Here is a 19,822-nt window from a genome sequence, read left to right as displayed (position 1 = left end):
ATCCCTGTCCCCTTTGCAGGCCTGGGCCCTGGCTGCTCAGGTGGCTTGAGCAGAATCTGGAGAAAGTGCTGCCTCAGCCCCCCCAAAGCTCCAAGGTAAGTGGAGGAAAAAGGGGGAGCAGGCAGATGACCACCTGGGAGGGTTTCTGGGTCCCAGAAAGGATGTGTGTAGTCCAGCAGGCTATCCCCAACCCCTGGGACACGTAGAGGGAGTGCTGTCCTCCCTGGAGGGTTCTCCTTGATGGAGAGGAGTGACTGCGAAACAGCAAGCAGATTCGTGGGGAAGGAGGGGGCCCCCTGCTGCCTGCCCTGGGCACCACTGGCTGGGGAGGGAGTGCACAGGGCTCACTTTGCTCTGTGACCTCACTCCCTGTCTCTGATCTAGGCCTGGGGAGATGAGCCTGCAGATGCTGCCTTGGGCCCAGGTACAGGGAGGGGACTGGGGAGGGCTGGGCTGGGGGTGCCACTGGGCCCTGAGGGATCCTGGGGGAGGACCTTAGCCCTCACCAAGGCCAGGGAGGGGTTCAGGGCTTGTGGGGGCTGGGCTGTTGTGGTGGGCCTTGGAACCCCTCCCCAGTGCAGGCTGGGAAGCCAGTGGTGTGGGACCGTCCTGTGAGGTCTTGACAAGCCCCTTGAGCTTCCTGGGCCTCAGTGCCCTGTCTAATGAGAGTCATAGTTGGAGTGGTTCCAAAGGGCTCCTTACTCAGTCCTGTTGGTGCCTGGGATCTGGTCCCCTGTGCCCATGAGCATGGAGCCCTGCTTTGTCATCTTTAGACTCCTGCTCTGCCTGCTGCTTAGAGCCCCCAGGACCCCCTTTGGAAAGGGAGCCCATGCTGCAGGCCCCGGAGAGCCCCAACATGCCCACTGCTGGCCCCCTGGAGCCCAAGGAAGAGCCAACTTCAGAGCCCCAGGCCACCTTCCATGCTTCCTCCTTGCCACCTGCTGGGGACCCTGCCAGGTGAGCCCCCCAAATGTCATGCCTTCCATGGGGAGCAGGATCAGTGCTTTGCCCCAGCCCAACACCCAACACTTCACCGAACATTGTTTGGTTTTTGTTTTGATAGAGAGAGAGAGAAAAAAAAAGAGAGTGTGAGCGGGGGAGAGGGGCAGAGGGGGAGAGAGAGGATTTTTTTTTTAATGTTTATTTATTTTTGAGAGAGAGACAGAGCATGAGTGGGGGAAGAGCAGAGAGAGAGGGAGACACAGAATCCAAAGCAGGCTCCAGGATCTGAGCTGTCAGCACAGAGCCTGATGCGGGGCTCAAACCCATGAACCGTGAGATCATGACCTGAGTCAAAGTCGGACGCTTAACCAACTGAGCCACCCAGGAGCCCCAAGAGAGACAGGATCTTAAGCAGTCTCCATGCTCAGCACAGAGCCCAACACAGGGCTTGATCCCATGACCTGAGCTGAAATCAGGAGTCTGATGCTCAACCGACTGAGCCACCCAGGTGCCCCCAGACTAGTTTTTTAAACTTTCAAAGTAACCCATGCACTGGGGAGAAAATTTAAAGGGGTTTCTGGGGTCTCTTCCCATCAACAGCTCTCTGCCATTCAACACATTTTCTACCTACAAACAAGCTGGGAGGACATTTCTCCTTCAAACCAACACACGGACCAGACAACAGCAAACTACATACCCTGTTCTGCATTTTGCTTCCTTCACCAAAAAGTGCATCTTAGGGGCACCTGGGTGGCTCAGTTGGTTAAGTGGTTCAGGTCATGATCTCAACGTCTGTGGGTTCGAGCCCTGCGTCAGGCCCTGTGCTGACAGCTCAGAGCCTGGAGCCTGCTTCGGATACTGTGTCTCCTCTCTCTGCCCCTCCCCTGCTCGAGTCTCTCTGCCTCTCTGTCTCTTAAAAAATAAATAAACATTAAAAAGTTAAAGACAAAAAACACATAAAAAGTATCTTAGAGGTGGTTTTATCTGGATTGGTCTGCTTCACTCTTTCAACTGTTTCGGAGTACTCTATTATAGGGTGGTACCAGCTTTTACATAGCTTGTTTCTACTCTTTCACTGCAATCAGTGGCTTGTACAAGCATCATTTCACTCACATGCAAGTAAATCTGTAGGGCAAATCTGAGAACCTGGCATTGCTGAGCCAAAGGATGCATGCATTTAAAATCGGGATATGTGTTGCCAAATGCTCCTGCCCTGGCAGTGTGTGAGACACCTGCATGCACTTCCGGGGTGGGGGTGGCAGAGTGGGTGCTGAGCTACCTGCTGGGGTCTGAGCGGTACCCAGAGGGAGGAGGGCAACAGTCTTTGAGGCTAGAGACCTGGTTCTGGTCTGCCTTCTGGTGGGCTTGCTGTCTGCTTTGGGAGGGACCTGACTCTGGTCTCAGTTTCCCTGTGAGCCCCACCACTTAGACATGGCCTGCTTTCTCCCATTTGCAGGTTGATGGCTTGGCTCCGGCACAGGCTGGAGATGGCCCTGCCGCAACCCGTGCTCCATGGGAAGGCTGGTGAGCAGGTCAGTGCTGGGCTGGGGGCAGGGCCCTAGGGAGTGGTGGGAGGGGCCTTGCTGAGGCAAGGACTGATGGGCTGGGGGAGGAGCTCAGGCAAGGATCTATAGTTTGAGGGCGGGGCACCGAAGGCACGGAAGGCACCGAAGGAAGAAGGGAGGCTGCGGTGAGGGCCTGGGGAAACAGCCTGTCTATCTAGTCAGCTCACGTTTATTCCACGCACTTTCCCTGAGGGGCTGCGGCCATGGGGCTGAGAAGTGCTGGCCCAGCGTGCTAACCAGGAGGCCATAATCAGTGGGGGAGATGCTTCCATGGAGGGAGCAGAGAGGATGTGGGGTACAGAGGAGGACCCCCACCACTGCCCCCCAGCATGAAGGAAGGCTTTCTGGTGGAGGTGGCTTGCAAGCTGAAACCTAGGGAGAGGTAGGATGGGGGTGGTGTAGGAAGAGCCCTTCGGACAGAGGATCAGCAGATGCAAAGGACCAGAGACAAGAGAGGCCAGGAATGTTCTGGAAAGAAGTGGGGCTTGGGGCTTATAGGAAGCCAGAGAGCCCTGTGTGCATTTCTGAGAACCTAGGACTCTAACATGGATGGGTGGAGGGAGCAAGTCCTCTGTCACCTCTTCTTCCCCCTCTCCAAGAACCTGGCACCTGGTCCTTCTCTCTTGGGGACAACTGTATATCTTTTTTTAAGCTTTATTTGTTGACTGGTTTTTTGTTTTTTTTTAATGTTTATTTATCGATTTTGAGAGAGAGAGAGAGAGAGCATATGTGGGAAGGGTAGAGGGAGAGGGAGAGAGAAAATCCCAAGCAGGTTCCATGATGTCAGCACAGAGCCCAACATGGGGCTCCATTCCATGAACTGTGAGATCATGACCCGAGCAGAGATCAAGAGTCAGACGGCTTAACCGGTTGAGCCACCTGACAATTGTCACCTGGAACTGGGAGGCGAGAGGCCTGGTCCCAGTCCTGGCTTCAGTAGGAGGTGGGCAGAAATCCTCAGGGCCCCCTTCCCTGCAGGCCGAGCCTGCAGGCTCTGTGTCCATGTGGCCTCTGCGGGTGGCTGAGGAAACACAGCTTTGGAATTTTCCAAGAGGATGAAAAGGGCCTGGTGGCAGGAACATTCTGTGGTGAAGATGCCCCCACAGAGAGGAGGGGCCCCCTCGAGTACGGGGCTGGGGCAGAGGAAGGTGTGGTGCTTTGGGGAGAGGCCTCTCCTGCAGACGGAGCTTTGAGACAACCCTCCGGGGAGGGCTGGGAGGAGGTTTTCCCTACATGGAGAGTGGAGAGTGGAAGGTAGGCTGCTCAGGCAGGGGGCCCAGCCTGGGCAAAGGAGCTGAGGTGGGACCAAGTGGTGACCCAGGGAGGACAGTGCCTGGAGCACTGGGCGAGCTCTGAGAAAGGAGGGGGGGGAAGCAGACCAGAGAGGAGCCGGGAGCCACGGGACCTTCTGCGGGTGTCCTGATAGGGGTGAGGAAAGCCCTCTTGCCCCTGTGTGTGCCGGGAGGGGTGGTGGAAGCAGGGAGGCCGGTGAGGAGGACACGGCATTTTTCTCCCCATGCAGGAACCTGATTCCCCTGTGGCGTGTGACGTGCAGACCAGTAAGTGACACCTTAGTGGGTCCTCGTGTGTGTCTCCGGGAGGGTTGCTTGGTCTGAGTGCACAGTGGGGTGGTTGCTGGCGAGGCCTGAACTTACTTGGGGGCTACGTTTGGGGCCTCCTGGCCTGGAGCTGAGAGAGCCCATGTCCTGCAGGCCTCATCTCAGGTCAGCCCGGCCAGGTAGCCAGAGCCTGGCCCAGGGCCACTTGGTGGCTGGGGAGAGACGTGGTGGGGACCTGGCTTGCCTTCCAGTTTCTACCCAGAGAAAACAGTTGTGAGGCTAAGTCGGATGGATCCCCTTCCTCTGGGAACACCTAAAGAGAGCTCCCCACTTCCTCCTGGGCCAGTGGGTTTGGCTAGGCAGAGTCCCGGTGGAGGGATGAGGGGAGAGGCGTGGGGGTCTCCCTGGAGGAACTAGATCCCATAAACTCCAGCTCCAGTGAGGCAGGAGGGTTCCCCTTACCTATGGGTGGGGAGGGTTGGGGAGGTGTGTGCTGCCTTTTATCCCAGCCCTGCACTAGTACTGAGGGATCGACTGAGGCTAGGAGGAGAAGGCCAGGGTCCAAAATCTGTTCTTCCTCCATTTCATGGCCTAGGGACAAGCGTGTGGTGTACAGGGCATTCATTCATTCATTCATTCATTCATAAAGGCCATGGAAGGCCTGCTATGTACCAGGCTGGTGATAAGTTCTAGAGGTGAGCAAAGCAGAGTTGAGGGCCAGTGGGTGGTGGCCCTATTCCACCCTGGACACAGGCCCTCAGACCATGGTGGGGTCCCTAGGACCCATGTCCTAGGCTAGAAAACCCTAACTCCGCCAGGCTGATGGTGGTCTTTATGAGCACCCTGAGGGTGAGGATGGCCACCATAGCCTAGAGCACGGACCGACCAGTTAACCATGCAGCGGAGTCTGGCAGAGTCTGGCAGAGTGGCCATGGGAGGAGATGGAATTTGTATAATGGTGACAATGTTGTAAGGGGTAGGCATCAGAGCAGGGTTTGCTCAGCCTCGTGGAGTCTGCGCAGAGCAGGGACCCCCATGGCTGTTGGGGCTGACAGAGGTACAGGGATTTGCCCAAGGTCACAGAGCAAGTTGTCACAGAGCGGCGACTAGCATCCACTGGGCCTGGCAGCAGTTGTCAAGGTTAAAGGAACAGAAAATGTTTCCTGGAGCACAGCTTCCTGAGTGGGGGCCACTGAGAGCTCTGAAGACGGAGCCCCTGGCCCTGTCTCCTCCTCTTCTCTGCTCCTCTGGAGGAGGCAGGGTGCTCAGCTGGCTGTGGACAGGACTTCCCCGTGAGCCCGGAGTGTGTGGCTTGTGGGTGGGGACTGGGGCAGTGGGGCCAGGAGCCCAGTGTGTTAGCTCCTCAGGTTCTGACAGAACAAAGGACCACAAACTGGGTGCCTTTGAACAGCAGAAATGTGTTCTCTCACAGTTCAGGGTCCAGAAGCCCCGGCTTGATGTGCTGGGGGGTCGGCTCCTCCTGGTGCTCTAGGGAGAAATCATCCCATATCTCTCTCCTGGCTTCTGGTGGCTGCTGGCAGTCCTCCGGGTCCCTTGGCTGCTAGCTAGCCTCCAACCTCTGCCTTTTCCTCCGTGTCTGTCAGATCTTCTCTCCTTCCTCTTATAAAGACACCAGTCATGGATTTAAGGCCCGCCCTAAATCCACGATGAGCTCATCTTGAGATCCTTAACTAATGACATCTGCAAGGATCCTATTTCCAAATGAGGTTACATTCACAGGTTGTAGGTATCAGGACTGAATATATGTTTCGGAGGGACACGATTCAACCCACTCTATGGGGTGACCCTAAGGGGCTGGGGCAGGAGTTCCCTCTCCTGCTGCCAGCTCTACCCCCTGCCTCCCTGCCCTTTCATTCATTCACGCACCTGCTCATTCATTCCCTCCGCCTGCCCACCCAGCCACCCACCCTTCTGTCTTGTTTCAGGCGTGGCAGCAGCGGGGGGCCTCTGAAACAAGAGAGAAGGGATCCTGGGAGAGCGCAGATGGACAAACGGACGGATGGATGGAAGGAGACAAGGGTGCCCTGAAGACCTGCAGGGGAGGGGGAAGAGGTGGCTGTTGACCCCATGCCCTCCTTGAACAGTGACCCCCCTGCCGCTCCCCACACTCCCAGGCTAGGTGAAGGGAGCCAGTCCCACAGCTGCTTCTCTGCGACCAAAGCCGGCGCCTTTCCACAGAAGCAAGAAGGGCAGCCAAGGGCAGCCTGTGGGACTCAGGCTAGACAGCAGGAGATTTTCCCACCAGAAGACTGTGGGGAAGCCCATGGAGGACTCTCTTTGAGAGGTCGCCTGCACAGCCCTCAGCGAGGTGCCTGACACACAGGTGGTGCCCCAGTGGGACACAGTTTCTCCCAGAAGAGGATCCCCTTAGGCTAGGCTGTGTTCTCTCCCTCGAAGAGTTTGGGGTCCAGCGGTGGACAACGGCACATGCCTTCGGTGACATTAAAAAGCATAAATTAGCACATCAAAGCTGTGATTGCATGATATCTTTGCTTCAGATGAAGCTAAAATGAGTACTTAGGTTTGAAAAGTGGTTGAGTTAATGTGGCCCGTGGTACTGGGGTAGCAGGAAGGAGGAGTTTGCCAGGGATCCTGATCCCCAGCTGGTCCACAGATGTCTGTGTTTGGGGCAAGGAGTGATTTTAAATATTAGAATTAGTTGCCAACATCTAAAAACAAGGTGGCTTTGCATTGGATAAGTCTGGCTTCTCTATAGCAATTATAATAGACCCATGCTGTGCTTCTGAGGACACTCCTGAGGGCAAGCAGCACACGCCCCCCCTTCACCTATAATACCATCTCCCTGGCTACCTAAGCCTTTGACTTTGAGACCCTTCAGGTCCCCAGTTGGCAGTGAGGGGAGGACAACCCAGGAGAGGGAATAAAGTGAGCAAATGGCTGGAGGTGGGAGAAGGAGAGTGTTGGGTACCTCAGCAAATCCCGAGTTTTTGATGCAGAAGTTAAAGCCAGAAAAACTGGGGCCTGGGATGCCTGGATGGCTCAGTCGGTTAAGCATCCAACTCTTGGTTTCAGCTCAGGTCATGCTCTCACGGTTTGTGAGATTGAGCCCCAAGTCAGGCTCTGTGCTGACAGCTCAGAGCCTGCTTGGGATTCTGTCTTTCTCTCTCTGTCTCTCTTTCTGCTCCTCCCCCATATACATGTGCTCTCTCTCTCAAAATAAATAAATAAACATTGGGGAAAAAAAAGGGTAGGGCCTGATCTTACAGGACTAGGCTATAGACAATGGGGAACCACTGAAGGTGGTTGAGCAGGGGAATGACTTCACAAAGACTACCCTGAGGCTGAGCAAGCATTGGAGGCAGAGAAAGCGATGGAATCAGGGGTTCTTGAGCTTTGGGCCACATCCAAAGCATCTAGGACCCAGGCATGCCAGAGAGGATAAGCCAGAACTTGGGCTTTTCCGGCAACCCAGGGTCTGGTGCGGGCCTTGACCTAGAATTTATGCCTCCCGTCTCCCTGTTTGCTGATCTTGGAAATAGGATCTCCTTCCTCAGATGCAATTGATGACCTTCACTCCTGGAGCCAGAACCCCATTCAGTTGCCCTGAGGGACATCCTAGGCTGGCAGAGAATGCTGGCCAGGAGGTGGCGGGACAATGAGGGACTCCAGGAGCAAAGTTTCAGCCCCAGATGGAGCAGGAGTTTCCGTATGAGCTTGAACACCCACAGTGCTTCAGTGGCCCCATCTGGACCCAGGGGCAGGGCCCTGAAAAAGCTAGGGAGCTCTGACTCCCCCTCCTAACGAGAGGGTCTCAGGGCTCCACCAGGCCTGCAGGGAGCTCTGCCACTGGATCTGTGTGGCCGAGTACCCCGTGCCTGCCCTTCCCCTCTGGTACCCTGGCCACCAGCCTCTTCTCAGAGCCGTAGAATCTCTGGCTGTAAAATGGGGATTGTATTGGGCATGGCTCAGAGGCCTGGCCCAGAAATGAAAGGAGGAAAAGCTTGTAAAATGCTTCCTCACTAAACAGTATTTAAAAAGAAAGCGAGGATGTAAACAAAGATGGCATCAACTCTTCAGGACACCAAAGGCTGGGGTCATGCAGTGCCCAGCACGGAGAGGCCACCCATGCCAGGAGGCACTCGGGCATGTTTCTTGCCTGGGGTAGCACACCAGGGAATCGGGAGTCAGGAGACCTGGCAATGCCTCTGACATCCTTTGTGGCCTTGGGCAAGTCATTAGCCTCTCTGAGCTGGCTCTGTGCTTTATAAAATGGCGAGAGTACTATTGTCACCATGCTGTCACCATGCAGGGTTGCTGTGAAAGCTAATGAGCTCACGAGCCAGGGGATGTTTGTTCTGTCTTCCGTATGCCATTTGGGGACTTGTACCCCAAGTGGCTGCTCAGGGCAGAGATGCTACACCGTTATTGGATGGCAGTCTAGAATGACACGTGTGACATGTCCCACCACTGGATTCGGGGCCACGCTTGGATGAGCCTCCCCGGTCAAACCCCAGGGGTGTTTGTAGGGCTGGAGGGGCCAGGACCCGCGTGGAAAAGCCTAGTTCAGGATGCGGGTAGGGGATTTCCCTGGAGGGCAGGCAGGTGCCTCTGTGTGAGGCAGGATAATGTCTGTACCTGGAAGCCAGGAGGCAGGAGCAGGGGAAGACAGCTCTTGGAAAATGGACATCCCTGTGCCTGGCACGTGGGACACACCTTGTAACAGAAGCTGTGAACCTGTGTCTCAGTTTGCTCATCTGTAAATGAGGAAACAACATCAAAGAAGGAAAATAAAATGGGCGGATAACAATTATTCCCACCTCAAAAGGTTGGTTTGAGGACTAATTGATTTAATCCATGTATATCATTAAGCACAGGGCTAGGAACATATAAGTGCTCGATAAATGTAGCTGCCATTATATTATTATTATTTTTTCTACACCATGAGCAATACTTTCCAAAGTCACAGGATAAGACTTCAGACCAACTCCCATTTAAAGTCACTATTCATAATTTCATACTTGGCTTAAGGATCATCTGGAGCTTTTTGGGAACACCTGATATCCAGGCAATCTCCTCTCTTCTCCCCTTCCTCTTGACTACGGGGGACTTAGGTTCCTGATGGGAGTCCCCTGCACCCACTTCTGCCGAGCTCACAGCCCCACACTGTTTGCACTGTCAGGGACTTGAGTACGTGGAGAAATGGTGAAAATGAAAGATCCTATCTGAAGGTGGGACCATCTCTGCCAGAAGGTCAATCCCCGCAGAAGCTGGAGCCTCTAGGCCCAGGAGGGAAGGACTGCTAGAAATGGGTGCTGAGGTTATGAGCATTTGGTATGCTGTCACCAGTGGGCGGCATCTAGAGAACATGCAGGAGGCAAGCTCTCTCTGTGTTCCTCTGGACATGCCAGGTCACCTTGCACCTAGATGTGCCAAGGCAGACCCCAAGCTTGGATCTTCCGTATCTCCTATGATGTTGAGGTTAGAAGCATTGTTTCTGCTTCTGCACAAACCTCCAAGAACGGGGGCCCTAAGGAGACACAAAAGCTAACTGTAATTGAAGCTCTATCTCAAAAGGAAAAAAGGGGGAAAATGACCAGAAGGAAACAGGGTGAATGATCATGGGCTTCAGCCTGTCACTTTAGCACTGATCTGGCTGCTAATGGTCCTGTGGATAATGGTGCTATTTCTGCTGCTTGGCTGAGAGCTGGCCCATGGCTGGTGATGGCCAAGGCCCCCTGTGTGGTCCCTGGGACTCAGAAGCCCAAGCCCACTCTCCCCTGTGCCCTGTGTCCTCTGCAGTCTGCATCCTCCCTGGAGGCCAAGAGGAGCCCGATCTTGTCCTAGAAGAGGTTGACCCTCACTGGGAGGAGGACGAGTATCAGGACCAGGGCACCAGTCCGCAGGGCTCAGAGGTGGCTCCAGCTTATGAAGAGGAGAATGAGGCCATGGAGGAGATGCCCAGGTGGGAACCAGAGAAGGCCCTGGAACAAATGATCGTTTGGAAAGATAACAGGCACATGGTACAGAATCCCAAAGGTATCAAAGGACATAGAACAGGAGCCAAACCTGCCTCTACTCCTTCCTCCTCCTCCCTCCCCCAGACATCCAGTCCTCTCCCTGTGAATAGAGACAGTAGCTGCCAGTTTCTTCTGTGCTGGTCCAGGGAGTATCTGAGCATTAACAGGCATGATTCCTTTTTTTTTTTTTTCCACACAAGATAGCATATCACATGCACCTACATATCTGCAACTTGCTCTATTCATTCAACAATATACCTTGAGGCGTTTCCACCTTCAGTGCATAGAGATCATCCACAGGTTTTTTTTTTTAACAACCGCATAGTATTCTATTGTGTGGATGTGCCAGGATTTATATACATTTGTGATTGCGAAATTTTGTTATTGTAAACAATTTTGCAACAAACACTCTTGCACATGCACGTGAATAGGCCTGCAGGATAAATTTGCAGAAGGGGGGTTGCAGGGTCATTGGGCATGGGAATGGGTACCTATGGTAGTGATTACCCACTTGCCCTCCGTAGGGACATAATGATCTTTGTTCCCTCTAGCGATCTTGGTGATAACCCCTCAAGCTGTCAGGTCCTCAAGCCCATGACATACGTTGTAAAGGTGGGGAAACTGAGGCCCAGAGAGGCTCAGAGGCTGACCCAGGGTTGCCACTAGGATGGTGGAGGCTGGGCCAGGCCCCTCATGCCGTGGAGAGGCCTTGCTGCTAGAGGGAGCCTGAGGTTGCTCAAGTGGGGTTCCCCAGGTCAAGTCTTGGTTGAGATTTTCGGGTCTGGTTTCAGGGGTCATGGGACCTGAGGTGGACTGGGGGTGGGGCTGCAAGTGGGCTCACCTCCTGCTTCTGACCTCAACTCAGGGAGCTGCCCCAGATTCAAGAGGAGAGAGAAGATGAGGAGGAAGATGGAGAGGAGGAGGAAGAAGAGGAGGAGGAGGAGCCTAAGTAAGGCACTTGTGTGTTCTCAGCCTCCCCACAAGGGATGGCCCAGGAAGGGGTTACAGTGTGGGATGGGAGGGCTTTCAGGGTGGGGGAGCTCCTTCCTTTGTTCTGTGCTGTGTGCTGCTGCATACTGACCAGGGAGGCTGGGGAAGCTGGGGGTGCCCCCCAGCACTCATAATGACCTGAGACTCATATTGCCCACCCCTTAACACCCTCCCAGACGCTTATACGCGCACATAAACACCAGAACACAGCCTCCTCGGGGTGGGGGTGGGGGTTGTTGTGCTCACTCCCATGTCCCTAGATCCTACAACAGTGCCTGCTACAGCAGGCGCCAAATAAATGTCAGCTGAACGCGTGGATGGATGAGTGAATGGGCCCATGCGGGAGGCTCACAGCCCCTGTAATTAACCAAACCAAGGCATAGGGCTGTGTCCCCCTCCACACCGTCCATGACGGTCCCATGGGTGCCTTTGAAGGCTGTTCTTGATTCTGCTCTTCTGCCCATTAATGGTTGATTCTCCACCCACATCCATAAAGATTTCAACAGGAACACACAGAGAAGTCAGTTAAAAGAAAGGAGATCAGAAACCACTAATAGTTATAATCATCAAACTACATCTTAATTATTGAAACCACTGACAATCATTCTGTGACACGATAGAGGTGCTAATTAGCACAGTGGCAATCATATCATAATATATAAATTCATCAAACTGACATGCTGTATGCCTAAAGTTCACACAATGTTATATGTCAAACGTATTTCAATAATTAAAGACTGAGAGGAAGGTGTTCAGCAGTGCGGGACAGATGGGGAGGGGGGTGCGTGGGGAGATGAACAGTAAGCAGGCAGTTGGGCCTGAGCGTGGAGTCGGGGGTGAGAGGTTGGAGATGGAACGTCGGGAGTCTGGTCGTGTGGATGGAACTGGAAACCGCGGGGCTGGAGGAGATGCTGGGGGAGCCAGTGTGGACAGAGGAGAGGCCCAAAGGCCAGAGCAGAGCCAGGGAGATTCAAGGAAACAGAAGGGCCTGGGGAGGAAGTACCTGTGAGGAGGAGGGGGTACCAATGAAGAGAGTGGGGGACAAGAAGAGTGTCCTGGGGGTTTCGAACAGGGGGGAGTGGTTTGCTGCCTCAAAAGCAGCCCGCATGTCGGGGGGACAGTGACACTGCAGCTGGTGGACATGGTGGGGAGATGATGCTTCAGAGGCCGGGGGCCAGATTGTGAAGACCTGGGACTTGCTTTCTCAGGAGCAATGGGGAGCCATTGAAGGTTGCTGAGCAGGGAGATCCAGACGTGATCTGGCAGCTGCACTGTGGGGAGACTGAGGCAGGGAGAGCCGTGAGGAGGCTGTCATCATGGGGCAGGCCAGACTGATTGCATCTGTGCCTTGCATTATTCTCTGTCCCTGTCGCTCCGCTCTCTGTGGTGCCCCCTGGCCCACACCCTTCTTTGCTGACTTGTCCCTCTGGCCCTGGCCTGAGGCACGGGCTCTGCTTCTCCTGGCAGAGTGACCTGGGCAAGTGCACACTGCACAGAGCTTCTGCCTCCGTGTCTGAGGAACGGGGATACTAACACCCCTGTGAAGCGGTCACGGGCCAGCTGTGTATGGGGCATATTCAGACCTTGGCCGCAGTGAGCGCCCCATCAAGGGTCATTGATGTTCTCATCCCCGCAGAGGGTTACTTTCAGTCTCAGTCGGGAAATAGTTATACCATGAGACAACACAGGACTTCAGGGCTAGAGGCCTGCTCCGTGTCATCTGCTTTTAGTCCACCTATCCCTTGTTCACATGGAATTTTTTCATCCTTGGCAGGAGACCACATGGCTACTTGTTTGCCTCCAGTGATGGGGAGCTCATGACCTCTTGAAGGCTGTCCATTCCATCCATATACACCTCTGATTATGAGATGATTTCTTCCACCAAAAATAAACGTGCTTCCCTATGGTTTCTGTAATGTGGTCCACATTCTGCCCTCTGGGCCCCCCAGAGCCAGGCTGCTCTCACTGACCTGTGATAGCCCATCTCCTGGGTGAAGACTTAGGTGCTGCCTAGATTTGTTAGTGCTGGTTTGTTAGTGCTCATGGTGGGGAGTTGTCCCCCGACTAAACCTGTGTGCCCAACACGGAGACCTGAAAACCCCTTTATATGCCACTGCTCCTGAACTGAAATACCCCCTGAACACCAGTGATTTAATGTGCTCGCACACATGCACTAACTACATGCATGTTCTCAGTGCACGGTACACGCAGGTACATGCACACATATCTGCACATACACACCTACACGGACACAGACACACGGGCTGGGCTGGGCACACACTTATATGTGCGGGTGTGCACACAGTCATACCCACGCACAGCCTGCATACGTGCACAAGCACATTCAGCACACTTGTTCACGTGTCCACATGCACAGGCACATTGGTACATGCTTGCACATAGGCACGCTGTGCCCTGTGTGCACGCTCATGCACACAAACACACGTGTACAGTTACCCACAAGTGCCGCACACACATACATATTCATACAAATGCTTACCCAGAGTTTCAAACTCAGGGGACTTTTGGGCTCCGGGGCCCTAGGCAGGGACGCGGGCACTGGGTGAGAGGGCTGAGTGATCCCAGGGCCAGGGCCAGAGGGTGTCAGGCGTGGGCAAGTGGACTGGGCTGTCACTGACTGGGGAAGGATGCTCTTGGCCAGCTTTGCAGAGGCACAGGGGTTACTGATGACGTGCGCGCGGGCCCTGGTAACAGGCAGATGGTCGCCTAGCGACCTGGTCTCTGCCGGCAACAGCTCGGCTTTTCCTAGCAACCGCAGCCTTTTGGTCCCCACCTGCCTTCCCTGGGGGCATTTCTGCAGAGTTCCCCACCGCCTTCACACTCCCTCAATCTGATTAGAAGCAGGAAGGATCAGTAGCTCATCTGCTACCCGAGCCACACTGGCTCCAGAGCTGGGCTGGCAGGCTCGGGGGCTGGACCAGGGCTCTCCAAGTTAGGTCTACCTGTGGGCACCCGACATGGGGCTTGGGATGAATACCATCGCCCCCAGCTGAACTCCTGCGTCGTGGGCATTCTTATCGGCCAAGACAGCGAAACCCAAGTAGGTGGCTGCTTTGTCCTAAGGGCTCCCCTTCTTTCTTTCCGGGTGGGGGTGCCTGGTGAGGACCTTAGCTTAGGGGCACAGCCTGCCGGGGAACTTGGGGGAGGAGGAGCAGGAAGGGCAACTCTTGGCTACTCCCTGTACTTTTAACTTGGATAGCTGGGTGGGGAGGTTCTCCGGGATGCCCACCTCAGTGAGTCTGTGTGATCCTCCACTTGGAAATCTCTGGGATTTAGGAAGTTTCTAGAAGTTGATGGCCTGCTGCTTCTGGGATGGGCAAGAGGGGGCCTTGGGCACATCGCCGACTGGGAACAACATGGCTTTGGGTACATAGCTCCCAAACAGCCCCTGGTGGTCCTGACAGGGCCACAGTAGGGCTCATTAGGTATCTTGATAGCTGGAGATGTTTGTACAAGATGCTCCCCAATCCACGTGGGTGATTCATAACCCTGCAGGACGCTCCCTTCTCTAGTTTTAATAGCAATCATGGCAAGAACAATGATGACAGCAGCTGCCATTTGAGTAACACTTGTTTGCTATGCCAGAGTCTGGGCACCTATTTTTAATCCCATTTCACAGATGGGAGAACTGGGGCTCAGAGACAGTACCCTGTATGTCCAGGGGTGCACTGCCGGCAAGGGCAGAGTTGGTACCGAAGCAAACACTTGGTGGCCCAAACGAGGGGAATTGCTCGTTGGTGTTGATAGATGGAGGACCAGGAACAACACCAGATATGGGAAGTCTTTTCTGACTTTCATGAGACTCTCACTGGCCCTTCTGACCTCACTCAAATCTGTCAGGCCGTGCAGCCTGGGCAATTCCTCCCTATTTGACAGATAAGCAAACAGAGGCAGCCCGAGGGCTTCCCAGTGATGTGTTCAAGGCCATACAGTGATTTCCTGGCCTGATTGTGGAATGAGCAAGACCTCACTGGACTGTGGTAGTTCACTTCCCGGGCCTCTGTGTTCTGAGAACTGGGAAGGGCGTAGTTCCCACCATACTTTTAGGGGCCTTCAAGCGCATTTTAATTTTTTTTTTTCAACTTTTTTTTTTTTTTTTTAATTTTTGGGACAGAGAGAGACAGAGCATGAACGGGGGAGGGGCAGAGAGAGAGGGAGACACAGAATCGGAAACAGGCTCCAGGCTCCGAGCCATCAGCCCAGAGCCCGACGCGGGGCTCGAACTCACGGACCGCGAGATCGTGACCTGGCTGAAGTCGGACGCTTAACCGACTGCGCCACCCAGGCGCCCCATAATTTTTTAAAAAATCAGACACCAAAATGAACTTTTCAATGGAAGAGAATGTTTGAACATATGAATCTTCATATAAATGCAGTCAGAGAATATAATTTTTATTTTACTTTTAAGGAGGAAGGAGCCCACAAAACCTTAAAGTGGCCAGGCCCCGTGAAAGTCATCATGTGCCTTGCTTTTGTGACTCAACTCTCTTTAAGAAAATCTGTTTCTTCCTGGGCAGAGTGGGTAGTATGATCCTGACAGTTGAGGCCCCTTTTGATGGAAAGAGCTATGTAATGAAGGGAAATGAAGTGAGTTGGGTGCTCAGATCTCAGGACCCTGGGCTTATTCCTCCATGTCACATGGAGCATGGCCTTGAGGGTCAGAGACACTTGTGTTTTATCCAGGCTTGCCTTGTGCCAGCTGTGTGACCGTGGACAGGCCATCTGCCCTCTCTGTGCCTTTGATTGCTAAGCTAGGACCAGTCGCAGCCCCGGCCTCTCAGGGTTGTTCGGGTGAGGATATGGGGAGCGACAGCCCATGGGGGCTGCTGTGACAATGTGATTGCCGACTGATTCCTGCTGCGGTCTCCAAACCGGCTGGGGCTGCAGTTCTGTCCCCACCTCCTCACCCACTTCAGGAGGGCTGAGGCTTGGCCCTCTGGGGAGAAGGTAGTGAATCCAGGTTTTCTGGATGCCAGAGAGAACACCCTCTGTGAGCCCTCGCTGACAGAGGTTGGGTAGGGTGGGCCACTAGGAACCAGGATCCAATTCTAACTACAAAAGTCACATTGGCTCCTGGTTCTGAGTCACCATTTTAACCGAGAGGCTGCACACAGGCATCTAAGGGTCCAGTTTCGCTTGTAGACAAGCTCTTTTATCTATATATTGCTATGAATATATTAATTTGGATTAATTATCAGCACTTGAAGATTGGAGATTCTACCTTTAAAACATGTAGTTCAGGCTCCTCTTGAAAATCAGAAGATTTTTCTAAGCCAAGTGGGGTTGCTGACTCAGATGAGCACAGATTCTCTAACCATAGCCCTCTCTGCACCCCTGGCCCCTGTCACACATGTACACCTGGAGCCTGGGCCAGGGACCCCTGAAACCTTCAGCAACGGTAGTGTGGCTCTGATCTCATGGCATGGAAAGAACCAGGGCCTGCATTCGAGGTTTGTGTGGTATAAGACAATCTGCAGTGTGATTTTGGCCGGGTCACATTACCTCTCTGGGACTCACTTTTCTCGTACTCCTTGCCCTGCCTGTGTCACCAAAGTTTCCTGGAGACTCACAGAGGGGAAGTGCCTTTGTGCCCTTTGGTCACACCCACCCAGAGGACAGTTCCTCAAACCATCCACCCCGCTTTTCCTTGTACGTGCTATTCCCCCTTCCTGGACCCCCTTCCCTATTCCTCATGGTCAACTCATCATCCCTGAGGTCCAGCTCAGAGGCTACCTCCTCCGGGCAGGCCTCCTTCCTAGGCAGAACTGTGGTCAGCCTGTCCCGTGTGGGGAGCCTCATGAGGGTGAGGACCTATTCTTGGACATCTTTGTGTACCAGCTCCCAACACAGGGCCTGGCTCTCAGCAGGGCTCAGGAAATGTCTAACACTCCTAACACTAGCCCTTTCCTCCCCCTCGGTCGCAGCGTCCTGCTGGATAGCTGTCTGGTGGCACAGGCTGGCGAGCATCCGAGCGGAGTAGGCAGGACCCAGCCCCAGGAGGCCGCCCACCAGGTATGGAGCCACAACAGGCCGGGTACCCAACTACCTCTGAAGCCTGGGTGGGCATCAGCAGAAGGGGCTGGGGCTTTGTCTACTTTGTTTACAGGCGGAGTTTCAGCTGGCGAGGTGCCCTCTGGACCGGGGAGCAGGGTGGTGGGTATGGAAGGCCTTGCTTATGCCGGAGGTCACTGGTATCAGGAAGGGCCTGGGGTGACAGGCCCGTGGGTGGGGAGCAGCTGGACCTGGACGCTGAAGTCCTCACATGGTTGTGTGACCCTGGACAAGTCACCTCCCCACTCTGGGACTCAATGGCCACCTTTGTAAAATGGGGTTAACATCCCCTCCCCGGGGTGTCGCACACAGTTGTATACTGTAGAGTGCAGCACCCAGGTGGGGAGTGCTGTTGGTGGCTGCTTTAGTTGTTTGGGCCCCACCTGCACAGGGCTGCGTGAGAAGGCCCCCTGTTATAAGTCACCGATCCAGGTGTTGGGGCCCAGGGCTCCTGTATGCCCTACTCTCCACACAGTAGAGGCCACCTCCCAGGATGCCCCAGAAGGTGGGGTGGCAGGGCCTGATGGGTCAGGCAGGGCAAGGAGGGGAATCGGGGCCCATGAAGACTCTTGAATACAGATCTCCCAACAGGGTCTGGGAGGGCCGGGAGGAAGGTTGATGGTCACAGCTTCTGTTTCCACTTCCCTGTTTGCAGGAGCCACAGGAGGAGGCCGTGGCTGCCAGCCCAGAAGGTAGGTGTGTGGTGGGGGTGGGGTGCACAGAATGTTGAGGATACTTTCAGGCTGGGGACGGCCTGGCCAAGGGCACCCATCCCTTCTCCCTCCATCCCTACACCTGTCTCACCTCAGGCCACATTAGCAGAATTTGGTGATGTACTCCAAAGGCCCAGGGGCGTTGCCAGAGGCTCCCAGGACTCCAGAAGGCCTGCAGAAACCCCGCTTCTAGTCAAGCCCTCCTGCCACCCCTCGCTGGGAATGCAGCTCTCTGAACTGCCATCTAAAGAGGGTTTGGCAGCAACGGAGCATGTCTGAGTGGGAATCGGGACCCAGGCTTGCTAAGGGGCCATCCTAGACTCCACGTGTCTTGATGAGCTTTTCTTTCCTGCTAAGATTCCCAGGCTGTACCCAGCACTTTGCTATTATTTACCATCCCCGCCCCCAAGCCCGAGAACTCCAGGGAGGGTGGGGCAGAGTGTAGAGGATCCGAGGATAGCCAGGCTGGGAAGCCCAGGGCAGACAGACATGGAGCCCTGGCCTCATAAGGCTCCGTGTTTCTCAAGCCAGCCTGTGAGGTAGACAGACCATTTTACAGATGAGAAAACTGAGGCTCCAAGTGCTCAGGACGTGGCTGAGGGACCACTCAGACCTGCGTTTCACTCTTGGCTCCTCCCTCTTCCTTGCTGTGTGACCCGGAGCCAGGTGTGTGACCTGTCTTAATTGTGGCTCCAAATCAAGAAAGACAGGGCAATAATAGTACCCACCTCACAGAGCATTTGGGCAGAGTAAGGCGGACAGTGTGTCAAAGGTCCCCAACACCGTGGCTGGCACTGAAGCAGGTGGCCATAACGGGGACCATGATGCTTGTGTCCCAGGCAACCAGTGACTGACACGGGACTGGACGCAGGTGTCCCAAACTTGATCCCCACCTGGTCTTTGAAAAACTTCTTCTATTAACTTCAACACATTATCCGTAGGAAACCTACTAAGTCCGCAGCCCACGTGGATGAATAAGACCAGGGTCACCCGGGTGCAGACTCAGGTTCTGTGGGGCTTGTTCCGCCCCCTCCCCCCAGTCATCTGGAAGCAGGTGGCCTGGGAACCACACTCTGAGAAACACTGAGGCATGGCCATCTGTCTGTCGCTACTCATAAGTTTGGAGCTGGAACTGGCAGCTTTGGAGTCACGAGGGAGCTGGTTGGAAATACAGAATCCCAGGCTTCACCCCAGACCTGCTGAACCAGAATCTGTGTTATAACAAGATCCCTGGTGGTTTGTTTGCACATCAGTGTTTGAGAGGCAATAGCCTTGAGCCCTGGTTCTCAAACGTGTCTGCACATCAAAATCATTTGGAGAGATTTTAACAATCAGACATTTCCAAATGTCCCCAAGTGATTCCAATGTGAGGCCCAGGAGAAGTTCCTGCTTCTGGTTGGAAGTGAAATTCATTGAGCTCCAGAGTTTCTTTGGGATGGGAAATCCTACTGGGCCAAGAATGTTTGGCCAGTCCAGGAGGCCTGGATTCTTTGATTTTAACTTTTTCTGTCTGAGGTGGGAAATGCTACTGGTGGTTGGTTAACAGAGAGAGATAAGAAGTTGGGGGAGGCTAGGCACTGTCCCTTAGAAGTGTCACGTAGACCAGCCACATGACTTGATGACGTTTTCGACGTTGGGTCCAGGGACACGAATGATGTTCTAGGCTTTCGGTGTAGCTGCTACCAGTGCGGGCGGGCACCGGGCTGGTGTGAGTTGGCGCTGGAGGGTAGGAGCCTACCTACGTGCCTTCTCTGACCCTGTGTTCGTTGTTGCAGTGCCCGGGGTCCCACATCTGCCTAAGCCCCTCTGGCCCCAGCACCATGGCTAAACCAAGGCAGGATGTGGAGCTGAATCTCCTGGTCCAGGACCAGCCACCTGGTCAGATGGCCCCAGGGCTTTCTCCCCCTACCCTGGCGGAGCACCTCCCCAATGTGCCCAGCTACCGCCCCTCAATCACCCGCATCCCTGTCCTCATCACCCGG

The 19,822-nt window shown here is 54.4% G+C and overlaps 1 protein-coding gene across 1 annotated transcript in view; it reads left to right on the top strand.

The window, feature by feature from the left end:
• Window positions 1–19,822, top strand: part of CNGB1 (cyclic nucleotide gated channel subunit beta 1) — a 63,796-nt gene that overhangs the window by 5,640 nt on the left and 38,334 nt on the right. Inside the window, 9 exon segments of the mRNA XM_049622355.1 lie at window positions 20–95; window positions 385–424; window positions 774–957; window positions 2,399–2,474; window positions 4,030–4,066; window positions 9,848–10,010; window positions 10,931–11,014; window positions 17,001–17,088; window positions 17,783–17,819. Of these exon segments, the coding sequence (XP_049478312.1) occupies window positions 20–95; window positions 385–424; window positions 774–957; window positions 2,399–2,474; window positions 4,030–4,066; window positions 9,848–10,010; window positions 10,931–11,014; window positions 17,001–17,088; window positions 17,783–17,819 (785 nt within the window).

Source organism: Panthera uncia, assembly GCF_023721935.1.
Source record: "Panthera uncia isolate 11264 chromosome E2 unlocalized genomic scaffold, Puncia_PCG_1.0 HiC_scaffold_19, whole genome shotgun sequence".
In the NCBI taxonomy this organism is placed as follows: domain Eukaryota; kingdom Metazoa; phylum Chordata; class Mammalia; order Carnivora; family Felidae; genus Panthera; species Panthera uncia.
Note: the sequence above shows the minus strand (reverse complement) of the source record. Positions and strands in the feature narration are given on the sequence as shown.